At 39.0% G+C, this 20,548-nt stretch overlaps 1 protein-coding gene across 1 annotated transcript; it reads left to right on the plus strand.

The window, feature by feature from the left end:
* The first annotated feature begins 1,950 nt into the window (after positions 1 to 1,950).
* nfu1 (NFU1 iron-sulfur cluster scaffold homolog (S. cerevisiae)) lies at positions 1,951 to 14,557 on the plus strand. Its single transcript, XM_067394039.1, has 8 exons — positions 1,951 to 2,047; positions 2,754 to 2,851; positions 2,936 to 3,071; positions 6,445 to 6,511; positions 6,588 to 6,705; positions 6,808 to 6,871; positions 12,253 to 12,427; positions 13,054 to 14,557. The coding sequence occupies exons 1-8, from the start codon at positions 1,989 to 1,991 to the stop codon at positions 13,093 to 13,095; spliced, it is 759 nt and encodes a 252-aa protein (XP_067250140.1). The 5' UTR covers positions 1,951 to 1,988; the 3' UTR covers positions 13,096 to 14,557.
* The last annotated feature ends 5,991 nt before the right edge of the window (positions 14,558 to 20,548 follow it).

Below are 20,548 nucleotides of genomic sequence, written 5' to 3' on the forward strand. Positions count from 1 at the left end.
ACCAGTGGCGGCTGGTGCAAAAAAAATTTGGTGGGGCGCAATTTATTTATTTATTTTAAGAAATGCTGGAATGAATAGGCTAATTGTTAAATAATCATTTAACAAGTGATATAATAATGTATCATTACTCCTTATCTAAAAAAATGGAAAATTCAGTATTTAAAGCATGCCATAGGGCTGGGATCTAAAAAGAATATATCTGTATTTAATAATAATAAAAAAAATATATATATATATATATATATATATATATATATATATATATATATATTTCACATTCTGCCCAATATTGTCCTAGAAACAATGTTCATATTGAAGGCTATAAAAAACAAACATGAATGTAACTGTGTAGTATATGCTATATTATGTGCAAAAAAGGGGTCAAATTGCATTAGGCCTAGGCTACATTCTAAAATTGTAACTTTACAATCTGAAAACAAAATGTTTTTAAAGCAGAAGTTAAATACACTAAACTAAAAATGAAAATAAATAAAAACAAAAGAACAGACTAATTATTATTATTTTGATTACCCTATTAACAGTCACTTTACACAGTTACTGCTATCGTACAAATACACTTAGTTGTATTTTCGAAATTCTACATATGGCATAATTATGTTCGCCAACAAAAACAAATTTTAAACAACAAATATTTTTAGCAAAATGTATTTGACTCAGACTGTACTCGGAAACAGAAGCCATCTCTGGGCTAAACTTGGGAACAGAAGCTATCTCTGGGCTGAATTTGGGAACAAAAGCCCTCTCTGGGATAAACTTGGGTAAAGAAATCATCTCTAGGTTGCATTCAGGGGCTAAAGCCATCATTTGACTCTGGTGAGGGGCTGAAGCTTTCTCAGAGCTGCATTCGAGGACAGAAGCTTTCTCTGGGCTGAAAGTTGGAGTGGATTCTAGGGCAGAGGTCCAGAGAAGGGAAGCTATATTTCAGCGCTGGACGTAAACACTGGATCCACAACTTTGGCTCCCAGGTCAGCGCTATTAGAAATCTTCTTCTGGGCTCAAGGAAACACAGGTGGCCAGAAGGGGATGGATACATTGGAGATGTATGTGAAGGGTGCTGGTTTAGAGTGAGCTGGAGCGCCTACATGCTTCCGGATAGGAAATGAGTGATGACTTTGATTGTCCTGATTAGCTACATCAACAAAGAATTCTGAACTGTGTAAATCTAGGACATAATTAATAAAGTCCGCTATGGACCTATAACAATTGGCAGGAAACAGGAATCTAAATAAATTATCATCATACAGTCCCATCCGGAAGCAGGCATTATTCATAGTATCACTCCAGCTCACCAGTTGAGAAACATACAGAAACTCCTCCACATACCAAAGACCGTCAGTTTTGACAGAGGGAGCGAGTCTACTTCATATGTACACTTTAGGCAGCTCCATATCCCTCAATGCAACGTGAATGTGACGTCACTGCATATCGCATTTAATGTACCCCACCACAAACAACTCTATGATATATATATTTTTTATATCTAAAAAAAGTGAACACAAAAAGAAGATATTTTGAAGAATGTCGGTAACCAATCAGTTGATGGGCCCCATTGAGTATACTATGGAAGTCAATGGGATTCATGAACTGTTTGGCTACCCATATTCTTCTTTCAAATATCTTCTTTTCCTGTTAAATGAAATGAATGAAATAACAGGTGCCCGTGGCAAGAATCTTTGTGGCAGCGAAGACAGAGAATTTTATGACCTAAACAATATTTGTGTGGTTGAAAATGATAGCTTATTTATTTTCAATACAATATAAAACCAACATGAATATCTCATAGTTTTAACTACATTTTTACAATATCTTACGGACATGCTAATGTGTGCGAATTTAAATGGCCTGTTTTATATATTTGAACACATATTATTTTAAACGATATACAGAAAACAACTCTAATTTCCGCCCCGCATTAAATCCAGGAAGTGACGCAATACAGTTTTCATTCTTGCCCGCCCCTCACCAGCATGGCCGCTTTCAGGAGCATCGGGGTTGGAAGGAATTTAGCTGTTCTTTTAACGAGATCGTGAGTCGTTACTGTACTATGCTACTTTACGTTTCTATATCAGTGGGGAGTTATAAATAATGTGTGTCAGATTGCTTAGAGTCGTGCGAAGCGTTTAAGTTTTAAAGACTTTCATAATACTTTACAGTGTCACTGACAAGGTCTGAGTGACGCAGATGCAGGGTACTTATTGGAGTAATAATGTCATGAATATTAATAAGTTAACACATTGTTATCACCACTGTTGGAGATATATATTTACTTTTCTAGACTGATTTCTGACAGTTAATGCAAAGCTGGTTACTGCAAAGCTCCCGTTGCAAAAGTTACCATGGTGACCTTAACAGCCATCCCAAAATATATTTACCACAGCAATTGCATAAAAAACACAGTAATAACGGGATCTGCTTCAAACGTGAAACCTTACTCTCATGCTAAGTTAGCATAGTTTTATCGTACTAACAATAACTGTAGTTATTTGTCAGAAACTATCTACTGTTAACAACAAAAACAAAACAACAATAATATATATACTATTATATTAATACTATACTAATACTAATATTATATAATAATATGTAAATATAATTTTATAATAATTTTTGCGAGGGCACTTTATATGTTATTGTTGATGTTATTAAGGCATATTAGGAAAATGCCCCATTAAAAAACATGTACAGCTGCTGTTGAAGTACAATAATTATATTATTATTTGCTGTGCTCGAAGGCATCCTGTGTGCAGTTATCATGGAGCAGGGCTCAACAGACCCCCCCTTCACAAAGTGGGTAGAAGGCAGATTCCACAGCAAACAACCACTATGTTTAGTAAGTATTGCCAATATTCAGGTTTACACGTTATGATAAAGTGTTTGGCTGGAATGGATCATAACGTTTCTTTCGTCTTATCAGTCAGAAACATGTTTATTCAGACCCAAGACACTCCAAACCCAAACAGCCTGAAGTTTCTCCCTGGTCGCATGGTGATGGAGTCGGGGACTATGGACTTCGCTGGACCAAGAGAGGCTTATTGTTCACCCTTGGCAAGGTAGAGTTTGTGTTTTTACCCAGTCTAGACACTTTTTCCCCTCTGGTGGCTGATCTAATTGCATGTGCATTATTAATTGTGATCCATAGTAATCTTTAAGAGAAGTTATTATGTTTAACAGTAAGCAAGCTAAGGTCAATAGTTGCATCCCATATCGCATAATTATGCACTATTCTATGACGTTTTTAAGTATAAATAGTGTGAGTAGTGCGTTCACACTGAAAATTCCAAAAAGTACACTTTAAATACCCGGATGATGCACTAAATTAATAGAAAAAACAAAGTGTGGAATGTTGGACACTTCATGCACTCAACTGTCGCAGCTTTAATTACCTAGTGGAGGTGAAGAGGCTCTCAGACTCTGATGTTAAATGATAAAATAACCTCATACAATTCATGCACTACATGGATGGATGAGTACATAGTGTATAAGTACATAGTGTGTCATTTGGGACGCAACTAATGTAAGAGATTTCACCAGTTATGGCATTGCAAAATTGCATTTTTAAAAAAAATATATATTTTCTGAATATGTCAGTGGTAGGCCTGTCATGATTATTAATTAATCAACTGATCGTGGTTATTCGTTCTAATCGCCATTGTTTGAGATAACTGCAATAATTAAATTTCAGTCTTATTTTGCCATCCAAATAAGTGAAATTCAAGCGCTTAAAGAATTTCAGTCAAATGCTTAACATTTTGGCAACATTGCGCAACCTTTTCCAGTGTGGTAGACACAGAGTACAGAATATAGAATATAAAAAACAATGTTATGAACACTGTTCTTATTATATATTATTTACATTTTCACGGAAATAAAATAAATCATATGGGCCTATTTTATAACATAAACACTGTAAGTCACATGAAAAAAACAGAATGAAATCATTACACGTAATTATTTGTATGACAATTAATTGTCGGCACAAAATTCATGATCGTGACAGCTGTAGTTAGTGGTGATTGTCTGGTCAAAAGTTGGTGCCACAATATTAGGATTTTATAGGTTGTGGTTTACTGGCCCAAATCCAAATAATCCATTCTTAACTCTGTTATTCTGGTCTTACTTGCTCTACAGGGTAAATTAGTTGGCAGGTAACAGTTCAAATTGACCATTTAGACTCGTCTGGCCAACCACATAATATCTTCCTGAACAGGTTAAAGGATTAGTTCACTTTCAAATAAAATTTTCCTGATAATTTACTCACCCCCATGTCATCCAAGATGTTCATATCTTTCTTTCTTCAGTCGAAATGAAATTAAGGTTTTTGATGAAAACATTCCAGGATTTTTCTCCTTATAGTGGACTTCAGTGGACTCCAAACGGTTGAAGGTCAAAATTACAGTTTCAGTGCAGCTTCAAAGGGCTTTAAACGATACCAGACAAGGAATAAGAGTCCTATCTAGCGAAACGGTCGGTCATTTTCTTAAAAAAAAATATAATACAACTGTACATGCTTTATAAACACAAATGATCACCTTGCAAATCCTTGGTGTTGTGATAAACATTTCTTTTTTTTAGTTTGGTTAGTAACTTGGTTGACAGAACTTTTGCAGACATGAGCAAAATAAAATATTTTATTAAATTAAATTTAAATTCACCATAAAATCAAAATGAGCAATTCCTATTTTTATGGAGTATTGTAGTATTTAATATATATTATTTATCTGTGCACTTCATTATTCTTCATTTTTTATTTTTTTTTTTTTTTTTACTCAAAATAACTTCCCCTCCCTCTTGCAGTGACATCTCTTTTCTTCTCTGATGATGTGCTTACTGGCATGAGGGCGGGGCAACCTGAGATCTACCAATAGCAAACCACAACCATTCAACTATCCAATCAATTCCCCATCAACAATATCAAGCCCCGCCCTACATTTTTCTTGTTCAAGAAACCGTTTGACTCAGAAATACGTCACAGTAGGGAAGAAAAGATGGTCGAACTTTAATGCTGACTTTAATCTGCTTTAAAATCTAAAAAAATAGATATTTTCTTAAGTATTTAGAAATAAGTTTAGATAGATAAACAGAGATAATGTTGACTAACATTTTTTATTCATTAATTTGAACTTGACTCAAACTGTTTTGGGACATGAATGTATGTTAAAAATGTATGGGACATTAAGGCAATTTCAAGCAAACAGAAGCATGGGTGAACGTAATTTCATCAAGTGTAATGTTCTTGGAGCAACATTCCAATCAACCAATCAGATTTGAGGGGCAAGTTTACAGTGGGTCAATGACGTGACACTATTTTTTTGTGTCCATATGGTTTAGTTAATTTTAAAAGGGTTAAAATTTCAAAATAAATTACTTGTATACATTCTCTTTTTTGAGGACAAAGTTGAAAATGTATGATTTTAATTCATTTTGAGAGAATATTTGGGGGATGATTGCAAAAAAGTCAGTGTGGTGTAACCGTAATATGACATGAGTATTAACTTTTTTAAATATTCCCTCCAAGGCCATATGCTTACATAGGTGTCCATTATAATGCCTGTCAAATTTGATTTTAAATTGAAATGTCAGATGGTGTAACCGGTTGTACCATTTGACTTCTATTATAAGCCTTTCAGTTCTAAGGGGGATTATAGTCAAATATCCCTAGTTTATGATGCTGATTAAAGATGTAATATAAACTAACCTACTATTTGGAACTATTTTCAAGTGTTTTTTTTTTTATTGAGAATTTCACCTTTTTTTAAACAAGATCAGTTATTTGGTACAAAGTTTTTACGGTTACACCACATTGACATTTATGCAATCATCCTCCAAATATTCTCTCAAAATGAACTAAAACAGACTTGGTTATCAAAAAAAAGAATGTATGCAAGTAATTTGCTAATTTATTTTGAAATTTTAACCCTGTTAAATTTAATTAAACAAAAACCCTCATCAAGTTTAGGCTTGAACCAGGATTTGGTGCTTCTGCCTCAGTGTTATTCACCCATCATTTCCCTCGGATTTTAGAGATAAGTTATGTGTAAGGTTAAGTTTAGGGGTAGGGATATGGTTAAGACATAATTTTCAGACAGGGATGTTGTTCCAGGATCAACAAAATATGTTGACCTAGGAACATGACTTATATAATATTTTTTGGGAAAAAAGTTAGAAAAAATAAATATAATTATCATCAATGGTCATGAGATAAAACACATAAGCAATAGTAATAGACACCACTTATAATGGATATCTGATTTCTCAGGATGCCCATTTGAGTGATATGTGTCAGGATGTTGGCTTTATTTTATGTGTGGTACTCCAAAAAATGCTTACAACAGCTTTAAATCCAGAAATATATTTGTGAGAATGTTCTTGTGCAATGTTCCTGAAGGGAATCCTCCCTGTACTGATGCTGTTTTCATTCTTCAGGCAGTTGTTCAGAATTGACGGTGTCAAGAGTGTCTTCTTCGGCCCTGACTTCATAACCATTACTAAGGTAAAATACCAGCCCTGTTAAACACTATTTTAATTTAACTTCATTTTTTTAAGCATTATGTCCCTTTTTCATTCAGGCTGATGGTGAAACGGAGTGGAAGGTGATCAAACCAGACGTCTTCGCTACCATTATGGACTTCTTCACCTCTGGACTTCCTGTTGTCAATGAGGCAGATGCTCCACGTGCCGACACAGGTTGAACATTACGTTCTCTTCTTTTCTTCTCATGCTTGTTTTCTTAACATCATCACTAAATTCAAGATCTTTAAAAATGTTTTACATGCCGTATGCCTGCAGCTCCTTCAGAGGATGATGACGAGGTGGTGGCCATGATTAAAGAATTATTGGACACACGCATAAGGTACCACAGTTCATTTCTGTACTTATGCTTTTAAATTCAAAGCAGCCTTTAAATTCAATTCAAGTTTATTTGTATGGTGCTTTTCACAATACATATTTGTTTCAAAACAGCTTTACAAAAAATGCTTGTTTCAGTGTTACAATTTAGAAAGTGTTCGGTCATCAGCACCAGTTTGTCAAAGTAATGTCCATATGGCTGCAATATACAGCTATAATATACAAGGTTAGCATCTTGGATTCAGTTAAGCATACATATTGAACGTGTTAGGCAGTAATTACAGCTTGTGCTCATAATGATTGCAACATAAGGATAATATTCCAAAGTCATTCCAAAGTTGCCATCACCTGAAAATATTGCAAAGGCTGGATCCAAACTGGAGCTGGTGCGATCTGTAGTTACTCCGAAATGGGCTTCCTGAGGTAGAAAAATTAGTGTAACTGCTGTTTGTAGCATTTAGCAAAAGATGATCATGATCATAATTGCATTATGTGAATGCTTGAATAAAGAGATGTGTCTTTAATTCTAGATTTAAACAGAGAGAGTGTGTCTGAGCCCCCAGCAATTTCAGGAAGGCTATTCCAGAGTTCCGAAGCCAAATGCAAAAAAAGCTCTACCTCCTTTAGTGGACTTTGATGTCTTCGTTACTACCAAAAGTTCAGAGTTTTGTGACCTTAAAATGAAAATTGTATCATCATTTACTCACCCTCAAGTTTGTATAAATTTCTTTGTTCTGTTGAACACAAATGAAGATATTTTGAAGAAAGTTTGAAACCAGGCCACTTTGGGGCACCATTGACTTCCACAGTAGGAAAAGAAACTTCTATGGAAGTCAATGGTGCCCCAAAACTGTTCAGTTTAACACATTCTTCAAAATATCTTCATTTGTGTTCAACAGGACAAAGAAATTTATACAGATTTGGAACAACTTGAGGGTGAATGAATGATGATAGAATTTTTATTTTTGGGTGATCTATCCCTTTAAAGGGTTAGTTCAACCAAAACTGAAAATAATGTAATTTATTACTCACCTTCATGTCGTTCTACAGCTGTAAGAACTTCATTCATCTTCGGAACACAAAGTAAGATATTGTTGATGAAATCTGATGGCTCAGTGAGACCTCTATTGAGAGCAAAGCCAATGAAACTCCCAAGATCCATAAAGGTACTAAAAACATATTTAAATCAGTTCATGTGAGCTCAGTGGTTCTATATTAATATTATAAAGCGACAAGAATACTTTTTGTGCGCCAAAAAAAAACCAACATGACTTTTCAACAATATCTAAATGGGCTGCTTTATGAAGATTTTGAGCTTTATGAATCTTTTGTTTTGAATCAGTGATTCGGATCTCCTATCAAACGGCTAAACTGCTGAAATCATGTGTCTTTGGCACTCCGAATCACTGATCTGATTCGCAAAGCTCAGAAACAGTGTTTTGAAATCGGCCCATCACTATATATTGTTAAAGTCCTTATTTTGGGTTTTTTTGGCGCAAAAAAAGTATTCTTGTTGCTTTATAATATTAAGATAGAACCACTGAACTCACATGAACTGTTTCAAATAAGACAAATAAGACTGACAAGCCACGCAATATCCCGTTCATTATCGAAGGTGATTCATCTGCGATATGAATGCGATATTGCGTGGCTTATCAGTGATCTACAGCTCTGTCTATTAAATGCCGCTCCATTTGAAAGCAGGTGATGGCGATTTAGCGGTAATCAGGGAACCGGCTTTACTGACGAAATGCGCGTGACAATCTCATGCGATATATCGCCCAGCCCTACTTGAGAGTTTGAATGGCTCTCAATAGAGGCCTCACTGAGCCATCAGATTTCATCAACAATATCTTAATTTGTGTTCAGAAGATGAATGAAGGTCTTACGGCTGTAGAACGACACAAGGGTAAGTAATAAATGACATTATTTTCATTTTTGGGTGAACTAACCCTTTAAAGAGCATGATGGATTGTAGCATCATAAATCAGTGAAATACATAGGAACTAGACCATTTAGTGCTTTATGGGTAAGAAGCATTATTTTATAATCAATACGGAACAAATAGGTAGCCAGTGTAGAGATGATAAATTAACTTTTTTTTATGCTGCATACAAATTTAGTAAGTCATATATGCTCCACCTCAGAACTTACTGAGCAAACCGGTCTGAGTGTAAAACATATTTTAATAGAATGTCCTTTTTTAAATAATATTAGACAACAGTTTTATACAGAGAACACATTAATGGACATTTTTAAAAAGGTTTCTCCTGGAGTAATTTTAGAATTTCTGTCGAATAATCAATTGAAAGATTCTATGTAATTGTTGTTATTATTAATGTTGTTGTTATTGGTATATATGCCTGATTTTGTATAGTGATTGTTTTTAAGGCATAATTGTTAAATTATTGTAAACAATGTATTGAAGTGATACTGCTGATTGCCATGAATTTAGCCATTGCTGCTGATATGGCATTAAATCATAAATAAATAAAGAACTTACTGAGCTGCCTACTGCCTACAGTAAATAGACAGCTGCCTTTTAAGTCAACATCCCAACTGAAATAGAACCACATAAATTATTGATTTGTAAAACTCTACATATACAGCAACTTGCATTATTGGATTAGTTCACTTTAAAATGAAAATTAGCCCAAGCTTTACTCGCCCTCAAGCCATCCTAGGTGTATATGACTTTCTTCTTTCTGATGAACACAATTGGAGAAATATTAATAAATATACTGACGCATCTGAGCTTTATAATGGCAGTGAACGAGACCAACGAGTTTAAGCTCAAGAAAGTGCATCCATCCACATCCATCCATCATAAACATACTCCACACGGCTCCGGGCGGTTAATAAAGTCCTTGAGAAGCGATGCATTTGTGTAAGGAAAATCATCCATGTTTAAGAAGTTATGAAGTAAAATATCTAGCTTCCGTCAGACCGCCTCCCTTTTTCAATTTAGGAAGAAAGTGTAACTAGCGTTGCGTTTTGAACTGCGAGAGGTGTTACACTTTCTTCATAAGTTGAATACAGAAGGCGGTCTGGCGGAAGCTAGATATTTTACTTCATAACTTGATAAATATGGATTTTTTTTTTTAAACACAAATGCATTGCTTTGCTTCAGAAGGTCTTTATTAACCCCCTGGAGCTGTGAGGAGTACGTTTATGATGAAAGGATGCACATTCTTGAGCTTCATACTAATTGTTTCCTACTTACTGCCATTATAAAGCTCGAATGCATCAGGATATTTATTAAAGGTGCCCTCGAATGAAAAATTGAATTTATCTTGGCATAGTTAAATAACAAGAGTTCAGTACATGGAAATGACATACAGTGAGTCTCAAACTCCATTGTTTCCTCCTTCTTATATAAATCTCATTTGTTTAAAAGACCTCCGAAGAACAGGTGAATCTCAACATAACACCGACTGTTACGTAACAGTCGGGGTGTACGCCCCCAATATTTGCATATGCCAGCCCATGTTCCCAACATTATGAAAGGCATTAGACAAGGGCAGCCAGTATTAACGTCTGGATCCTCACAGGTGAATCAACAGACTAAGTAAGCAAGCAAAAACAATAGCGAAAAATGGCAGATGGACCAATAATAACTGACATGATCCATGATATCATGATATTTTTAGTGATATCTGTAAATTGTCTTTCTAAATGTTTTGTTAGCATGTTGCTAATGTACTGTTAAATGTGGTTAAAGTTACCATCGTTTCTTACTGTACTCACAGAGACAAAAGCCGTCGTTATTTTCACTATTAAACACTTGCAGTCTGTATAATTCATAAACACAACTTTAAAAATTCTTTATAAATCTCTCCAACAGTGTAGCATTAGCCGTTATCCACGGAGCACAGCCTCAGCCAAATTCATTCTGAATCAAATGTAAACAATATAACAGTATACAATACTCAAATAATCCGACGCATACATGCCGCATGCATGACGAACACTTTGTAAAGATCCATTTGAGGGTTATATTAGCTGTGTAAACTTTGTTTATGCACTGTTCAAGGCAAGCGCGAGCTCTGTGGGCGTGGAGCACGAGAATTAAAGGGCCAGTAGCCCTGAATCGGCTCATTTATAATGATGCCCCAAAATAGGCAGTTAAAAAAATGTATTAAAAAAATTTTTGAGCTGAAACTTAACAGACACATTCAGGGGACACCTTAGACTTATATTACATCTTTTTTTTAAAAAGTTCTAGGGCACCTTTAATATAACTCCAACTGTGTTCATCAGAAAGAAGAAAGTCATACACCTAGGATTGGGCTAATTTTGAAAGTGAACTAATCCTTTAAGCATAAATATACATATAGTAGAATATACAAACATTGGGTAATTGGTTCAATTTGAATAATTTTAGCTAAAACTCAATATTAAACTGAAACAGAACCACATAAATGATTTTTAACAATCTACATAGGCAGCAACTTGGCTTTAGCATGTTGCTAAGCTAACTACACAATACTCTTTAAGCACAATATAAATAAAATAGCAAATGCAAAAATTGGATAAATGGTCAATTTTCATTAATATTATTATATATTTTTAAACATAAAAAAATATATATATTTATAGTCAACATTTCTTCAACAAGCTACTATCACTACCTCAGTCACACTTTAGCTGTTACTTTTGTTGTCTTTTGAGCCTAAGATCTTCTATTTCTTAGCTGCGTAGCATATACCTGACACAACTTCCAAGTTGCTCTTTGAAGAAATTAAGTTTTATTTATAGCCGGGAGATCACTGATCAAAACAACCGAGCGAGTCTCTGAACAGAAAGACGCATACACATTTAAACCTTACAGATGAGTAAAAATCAATGTCACCCAAGTCTTTTCATTGTGATTTGTTCTGGTGATTGGTTTATAATGATCTGAGCTAATCATGTGACTGTTAGTTCTACTGTGTTAAGTAAGTTTACATGATCTTTGACCTGAGAATCCTTAGTCTGCTTTTTTCTGTGCATTTCATGTTGACATAAAATATTTCTAACACCGCAGCAAATCAGCATATTAGAATGATTTCTGAAGGATCATGTGACACTGAAAACTGGAGTATTGGCTATATTTAAAAATAGTTTATATTTAAAAAGTGTTTTTACTGTATTTTTGATAAATGCAGCCTTGGTTAGCATAAGAGACTTTTAAAAACATTAAGAAGTCTTATCAACCCCAAACTTTTCAACGTCAGTGTAATAATGCTGAACTGCTTCATTCAAAAAAGGACATTTTGACTCAGCAGGAAGGAATAAACTAAATGGAATGCTGTAATCAAATCCTTTTATGTTTATATCGTAAGAATAAAAATGTTGTTCTTAATTCAGAAACTTCCTTTCTTCTGTTTGCATGTCTTACCTCAGGCCCACAGTGCAGGAGGATGGCGGTGACGTGTTGTATCACGGGTTTGAGGATGGTATTGTAAAGCTGAAGCTGCAGGGTTCCTGCACTAGCTGTCCCAGCTCCATCATCACGCTGAAGAGTGGCATCCAGAACATGCTGCAGTTCTATGTTCCCGAGGTGGAAGGAGTTGAGCAGGTGAGGAGTTAAGGACTCTTCAACACATTTTCTGTGTGCCCCTATTATGCTATTTTAAAGGTTCCTAATTTTGTTTTGGATGTCTCCTGCAGTAGGTTTACATGCATCCAATGTCAAAACACACCTTTCTCATAATATAGATTGCAGCATCACCTCTTTTCTCAGTGTTTGAGAGCCTGCTCTGCTCTTATTGGTCAGATGAGCCAGTCTGTTGTGATGGGTCTGCCACTTTCAGCACATATTGGAAACGTAATACCCATTACCATATCTGGATATCAGCACCGGAGGCTTCTCAGTGCTTGTATACAAAGTGATACGTAACATTAATGGCCGTTACGTTGTTCGCGGGCAGTGTTATGCAAACCTACTGTACATAGGTTCGAATTACTGACTACTCATTTCAGGCAGTTCAGAATCTTTCTTTTGGGAGACAATAACATTTGAACTTTGATCCTTTTACAGTCACAAAAAGCTATATTACACATATATTAATATCCAAAAAAGCATAATAGGGGCACTTTGAAACAAAATTATGCGGCTAATAAATTTCTTCACAACGAGTGAGAAAATTCACCCAGCAATAAATTATAGTGTTTCTCAGCTAATCTGTCTCTTTAATCATGTAGGTGAAAGAAGAGGATGTGGATGTTGAAAAGGGTGTCCTCTGATGTCATTCCTTTCTCCATAATAAATTACCCAGTCACCCTTCAGTGTCCAATCATGTAGAAGGAGCATTGAGTTTAGAAGAGACTGTTACACAGCTGTAAGGAAAATTGACAAATCTGTGTGTCCACACACTCCTTTAAAGGGATAGTTTACCTAGAAATGAAAATTTTGTCTTCATTTACTTCACCCTCAAGTTGTTCCAAACCTGTATGAGTTTTTCTTCTGTTAAACACAAAAGAAGATATTTTGAAGAATGTCATGGTTGACGGTAGCCATTGACTTCTATAGTAGGAAAAAAATACTATGGAAGTGGGTAGTTACCATCAAAGGTCTGGTTATCAGCATTTTTCAAAATATCTTCTTTTTGTGTTCAACAAAAGAGAGAAACTCATACAGGTTTGGAACAACTTGAAGGTGAGTAAATGAAGACACAATTTTCATTTTTGGTTGAACTATCCCTTTAAACACGTATATTAGCTTCAGACATCAAGTATTCAGCAAATTTTTTTACTCTACATTATTGGATAGACAGTGTTTGGTCGGTGCTGTAACAGGTTTTGGGTTGGTCACCCCGTAATATTTTATAGATTGTCACTCAATGCACTGGTTAAAACAAAAAGCAGAATGTCATGTGTTGTATATTTGAACAAATTACATGCAATATAATACATGTGAGATATTGTTATAAGAAATCTACTGGTTTCATTCTAAATGGATCCTCAGGAATACTCATTATCAGTCCTATTTATTATGGTTCATTTGAATTTATTGCAACTATTTAATAGAGATTAAATTTCATTAAAGAATATACTAAATAAATAAGAAATAAGCTTCATTCACCATCAGCTGTAGTGGTCTTTTGTCAGTGGTGTTGTACTTGATTAAAGATGAATTGCTTGTATTGCGTATTTGTCATTCAGATAAAAGCGTCTGCTAAATTAATAAATATAAATGTAAATTAATATGAAAAACTAGGCATTTTGATTACAAAAATATCCCTTTAAAAATTTTAATTTTTCATAAGAAAATGTTACATATAGAAACTATTTTGTCTGTGGCTACCCTGTTATAGAGGATTAAATTTGTAAATATTAAAAAATAAATAAAGAAATAAAACATGAAATATGAATGATAAATAAATGTTAAGCCATGTTCTGGTTTTGGCTTCTGATTGGTCAATACAGTGTTCCAGTCACTGTAATTTGAACACCTGTTCACAATATCACTGCTGCTCCCATAGGGGATTATTATTTTTGTTGCATGGCAACATTCTGATATGTCAAGAGACTATATCCTCTAAAGGAGGGATGACACTTAATGAATTTGCTTATTAAAAGAATACTTTTAACAGAAATGTGTGTCCTTGATATTTGTATTATTTAGCAACTGTTTTATATTTGCCTTAATTGTATTTGTAGCGTAATTATATGTTAAAATATGTATGTAGATATAAAATAATAAGAAAAGAGGCATTATTGTGTTTTATTGGTTTATCTTATTTTGGACCCTAAACTGTTTATTTATTTATTTATTTGAGTAGGCCAATAACTATGAAACATGATGGTCGAGTAGTCCAATTGATTTTTATTTTATTATTTGTAAAATATTAAGCAAAATTGCAGTTGCATTTTCATTGTATGAAAAAGAGCAGATCTGACATTTGATAACTGCAATAAAAAAAATCATACCCAAACCTACATAAAATAATAATAAAAAAATATTATTTTATTACAAAACTTCAATGCAATATTTGCTAGTGCCCATTTATATATTATACTACAGGTCCAATTATATATTTGGGTTATGGACCGAGATGACCAGAAGAAGATTAATATATTAGAAATATTGAAAAAGGCATGTTTTTATTGCAGTTGTTATTTCATCACCTGCAGAGGGCGCTATAGAACTACACAAACAGCTGAAATAATCCTCTGGTCATTCAGAGGCTGATTCTTTTTCTCTTTCAGAATAATCTTTTTTTTTTTTTGACATTGACATTCAGAGTCCAATCACCATTGTGATTATTGGCATTTACATCCGTGTACTGCACCCATAAAAACACCAGGCTAATTACATAGGAAAGTCTATAATCAGGTTTTGAATCTAATAATTTTTTGTATGGTGGTTTCAAACAAGTTCAAACCCCTCATTCATTGTCATTTTTGTCACTTCTGTCCTCCAAAGTAAAATTCCAATATTATCATATTTTTGCTATGGCTATACTGTGAACACAAAACCACACTGGCATAGAGGCAAGAGTCAGCTATCTAATAAAGGTAGTTCCCTTTCAGTTGGTCACTTTGACATTACGTCAGAGACTGACGAAATGGGGTCTCGCCCGAGAGCCCAATCACCTTCGAGTGTTAACAAAACGAGCCAATGATACGAAGAGTATCTTGGTCTGTGGAATTTGCATGTGCAAGCTCCGCCCCACTCTGTGGGTATATAAGGAGCAGCGCGAGCAACTTGCATTCAAGCTTTTGCTTCGGAGCCGAGCACATCGTTGCCTTCTCCAGGGTGTTCTTTAGAAACGAGTCTGCAGTACCAGTGTGATGCCGTGTTTCAGCGGATTCCAGTGTTCCTGCCTTGCCTGTTTCCCCTGAGTGATTCAGTACTAAAAGAGTGTTTCCTTTAAAAGAGCTTCACGGGTTTTAAAGGTCGCATCTTTTTAAAGATGTCGTACTGCCCGTGCGTTTCTGGGTGCGGTCGTCATTTGGCTCCTCTTGACGGCCATGATCGTTGTCTCACGTGCTTGGGCTTCCAGCACGCTGAGGCGGCTTTTGTGGATGGTTCATGTTCTCATTGTGGGAATATGACCATCAAGATGCTTAGATCGAGACTCGATTACCTTAAAAAGTATCTGCCACACCCCGACCTAGTTCCTCTTCTCGTGAGGGGGCTATCTTGGTTGGTGGCCAGGGTGATCTGAGGGTTACGGTGTGGAACACCCCAACGAGTCAGCCTCCTCGGGCCGCGCCCCCCTCCCAGGCATCTCAGCCGGTAGAGTTTCCGGATGGGCCTGCTGCCTCCCCCTCTGGGGGACCCAGCGTCTCATTCGGGGCTCCAGAGGATGATCGTATGTCGATCGCTGCATCTCAAGGCGGGTTTGAGTCCTCGAGAGATGACGATTCGGCTGCGTTGCCTCCCTCTGGGAGAGCAGCCTCGTCCAAGTCAGATCCCGAGCTGACGGCCATGCTTGCCCAGGCAGCTAAGAGCATTGGGTTGGAGTGAAATCCTCCACCCCATCCTGAGCGCTCAAGGCTGGATGATTGGTTCCTGGGGGCTGAACGCTCTGGTGAACGCCAGGGCCCCCCACCGGTTCCATTCTTCCCGGAAGTGCATGAGGCAGTTACCAGTTCATGGAGGGCACCTTTAACTGCCCGAAATCATTCTGGTGCTTCCTCCGCCTTCACCTCCCTCGATGGCGGGGCGGCCAAAGGGTATGCTGGGGTACCCCCTGTGGAGCACTCGGTTGCGATGCAGTTGTGTCCTCCGAGCGCCTCTACGTGGCGTGGTGATCCCAAGCTCCCGTCCAAGGCCTTTATGTTCTCGTCCACGCTTGTGGCCAAGGTTTACAGAGCTGTGGGTCAGGCCGCTTCCGCCTTGCACGCCATAGCTAAGGTGCTCAAGGCCCTGCATGAGGCGGGTGCTGATCAATCGGCCCTTCAAGAGGCACGCACAGCTGCCGACCTTGCCCTTCGGGCGACGAAGGTCAAGGTGCACTCGTTTGGTCAGGTGATGTCCACTTTGGTGGTCCCTCCACTCCCACTCGGCCACAACAGCAGCCTCCACCCCGCAACGAGGAGATAGCCGCGGGAAGGTGGCGCAGCCCGTCTCCGCCCCTCCACCTGCAAAGCGTCAGGCCAAGAAGCGGCGTTCCTGAGACGGGCGACCCAGAGTTGGAGATGACAGCTCTTCAGGAGACTGTAGCAGGGCCGCTCCTTCCCCCGCAGGAGGGCCGGGGGAGAACCCTTCCATCTTCGCCACTGGCTCTGCCAGTGGTACCCATATCTTCACAAAAAGAGCTGTTTCCTCTACCCTTCGGGTCCCAAGAGGGCACGGTTGACAGTGTGCTCTACTGTTCCACAACACTCCCCCCAACGCTTTAAAGCCCATACTTCATAGTACCCAAGAAAACAGGTGGGTTACGGCCAATTCTGGACCTTCGGCCCTTGAACCGGGCTCTTCGCAGACTCCCATTCAAGATGTTAACGCCCAAGTGCATTTTCAAATGTGTTCATCCACTAGATTGGTTTGCAGCGATCGACCTGAAGGACGCGTACTTTCATGTGTTCCTTGACACAGACCGTTTCTTTGGTTTGCTTTCGAGGGGCAGGCATTTCAGTACAAAGTTCTCCCGTTCGAGTTGGCCCTGTCTCCCCGTGTCTTCACGAAGGTCGCAGAGGGAGCTCTTGCTCCTCTCAGGGTCCAAGGTGTCCGTATCCTCAACTACCTCAATGACTGGCTGATTCTAGCACACTCTTGAGAGCGGTTGTGCGAGCACAGGGATCTAGTGCTCAGACACCTCGCCCGTCTGGGCCTTCGGGTCAACTGGGAAAAGAGCAAACTCTCCCCCCGTGCATTTCTTTTCTCGGTATGGAAATAGACTCGGTCGCCATGTTGGCAGTCTACGCTCTCGCCGTATGTCGCAACTCGCCCGCCATCTCCTTTTATGGAGTCAGAAGCATCTGAAGTCGTTTTGTGCCATTCACATTCCGGGCAGACTCAGTCGTGCAGCCGACAAGCTCTCACAACAGCAGTCCTGCCCTGGGGAATGGAGACTCCATCCCCAGCTGATCTGGGAACGGTTCGGAGATGCTCTGTTTGCCTCTCCGGACAATGCCCATTGCCAGTTGTTTTATTTCCTAACCGAGGGCACTCTCAGGTCAGATGCGCTAGCGCACAGCTGGCCGCAGGGTCTACGCAAGTATGCGTTTCCCCCAGTGAGCCTTCTTGCACAGACTCTGTGCAAGATTCTGTGCAAGATCAGGGAAGACAAGGAGCAGCCCTGATGGTCGCCCCTTATTGGCCCGGCCGGACCTGGTTCTCCGAACTGATGCTCCTTGCGACAGTCTCTCCCTGGTCGATTCCTCTGAGGAAGGGCCTTCTTTCTCAGAGATGGGGCACTCTCTGGCACCCGCGTCCAGATCTGTGGAGACTACATGTGTGGTCCCTGGACGGGACGCGGTGGGGTTGGGTACCTTGCTGCCTCAGGTGGTAGCTACCATCACTTTGGCGCGAGCCTCGTCTACGAGACAGGATAATGCGCTGAAGTGGAACATCTTCGTCACCTGGTGTTCCTCCAGGAATGAGAACCCCTGGACATGTCTGGTCGGGTCTGTGCTTTCTTTTCTTCAGGAAGGGTTGGATCAAAGGCTGTCTCCTTCCACCCTTAAGGTCTATGTAGCTGCTATTGCGGCCCATCATGACATTTTTGAAGGCAGGTCTTTGGGGAAGCACGACCTGAAGGGGGCGAGGAGGCTTTTTCCTCCCCGTCCCTCACAGATTCCTTCTTGGGACCTCTTTCTGGTGTTATCTGCACTTCAGAGAGCTCCCTTTGAACCTTTGCTTTCAGTTGAGCTAAAGTTTTTATCTCTGAAGACTACTCCTGATAGCTCTGGCTTCTATTAAGAGGGTTGGGGACCTACAGGCTTTCTCTGTTGACGAAGCATGCCTAGAATTCGGGCCGGATGACTCTCACGTTATCTTGAGACCCCGGCTTCCCACCACTCCATTCAGGGATAAGGTGGTGAACTTGCAAGCGCTGCCCCTGGAGGAGGCAGACCCAGCCCTGGCATTGCTCTGTCCAGCACGTGCTCTCCGCACTTACATAGACAGAACTCAGTGCTTCAGGACTTCAGACCAGCTCTTTGTCTGTTACGGAGGTCAGCAGAAGGGAAAGGCTGTCTCCAAGCAGAGGTTAGCCCACTGGCTAGTGGATGCGATTGTCTTAGCCTACCAGGTCCAAGACCTGCCATGCCCCCTGAGAGTGAGGGCTCACTCAACTAGAAGTATAGCCTCCTCTTGGGCGTTGGCGCATGGCGCCTCGCTGACAGACATTTGTATAGCTGCGGGCTGGGCGACATTTGCGAGATTTTATAATCTTCATGTAGAGCCATTGTCCTCTTGTATACTCGCCCCTTCGGGTCAGTAGCTGGACCTGCTCAGTGTCATTCGCTTGCTGCGCCATTCCACTCCACGGACTGGATACGTGCGTCATTCCTCAGCTGAGTTCCTGTTCAGAACCCTGGGTTCCTCCAGCACTGTCAATGTCTACGCTTGAGTGCTTGCCCCTCTGGTCAGCCCCTGCGTTTGACTAGTTGCCCCCATGTGTTGTGGGTCCCCTCTGGGTAACCCCACATGTGTATTCCACTTTTAGTCTCCTCTGGAGCATGTGTCTTCCCCTAGCAAGCCACTTGCTATTCTGATGTGTCTGGTTACCTCGGATATCACCACTATGCTGGTACTTCTGTAAGGCCTCCACGAGTAGGCATTCTGTTAGCATACTCCACGGAATATGCTACCCAGTGTGCTCTGTGTTGTATGGTCTTTCTATCGCGCTCTCACGGCAAGGTACTATTACTCACACTGTTCACTGGAAGACAGCTGTAGGGAAAACACCCTAGGAAGTAAAATTAGCTCAAATGAAATATTTAGGGAATTATAAAGAGTTGTTTAGATTACGACCGAGCAACTGATTCGTCCAGCGTTCATTTGCTCGAGCCGTAATAAGCTCTTGTAACGGATATAAATATCCAACAATCGTGAAAACACTGATTAGAGCACGGTAACTTGATCACAGTTTAAGACATTAAATCATAAAGCACATAATACAAGACACTTTCCTTTTAAAATCTACAAGAGATTTTATTTATTCTAACACAAACTAATCTAACACAAAGGCACGCACATACACACACACACATTCATACGCGTTGCAGTAAGAAGGAAATGAGAGAGAAAGAGTTTTGAAAGAGAGAGAGAGAGAGAGAGAGAGAGAGAGAGAGAGATCTGATTAACAGAATTCCTATCAATGCATTTCAAAGACCAGAACGAACCATGAATCATTCATTTAAATACACCAGTTCAGTTTTCATCTGGAGGTACTTGCTTGCGTTGACTAAGGTGAATTTCCCTCGTCGTGCAGAGAGGGGTTTCCCAAGTCGACGATTGGTCCAGATCAGGTCCGTGTGGAACAATGAAGGAAGTCTCTTTGTCGCTGGAGTTGAAGCGGCAAAAGTCGTTGGTTGAACTTTGCGGCGAAACTTAGGACACAAGACTTTCAGCGGTAAAGGAGAATTAAGTAAAGAAAAGAAAAGTGAGTGAAGGTTGGATGGCTTGAATGAGCGGCTTGTCTGTTCTTCTTGTCACTCCATTGTTCTTGGTACTTGTCTTGGCTTCTCTTACCAGAACAGGACCAACTCCTTTCTCGTTTACCAACCAACTTCTCCCCCT

The sequence above is a fragment of the Chanodichthys erythropterus genome, chromosome 9, assembly GCF_024489055.1.
Source record: "Chanodichthys erythropterus isolate Z2021 chromosome 9, ASM2448905v1, whole genome shotgun sequence".
NCBI lineage: Eukaryota > Metazoa > Chordata > Actinopteri > Cypriniformes > Xenocyprididae > Chanodichthys > Chanodichthys erythropterus.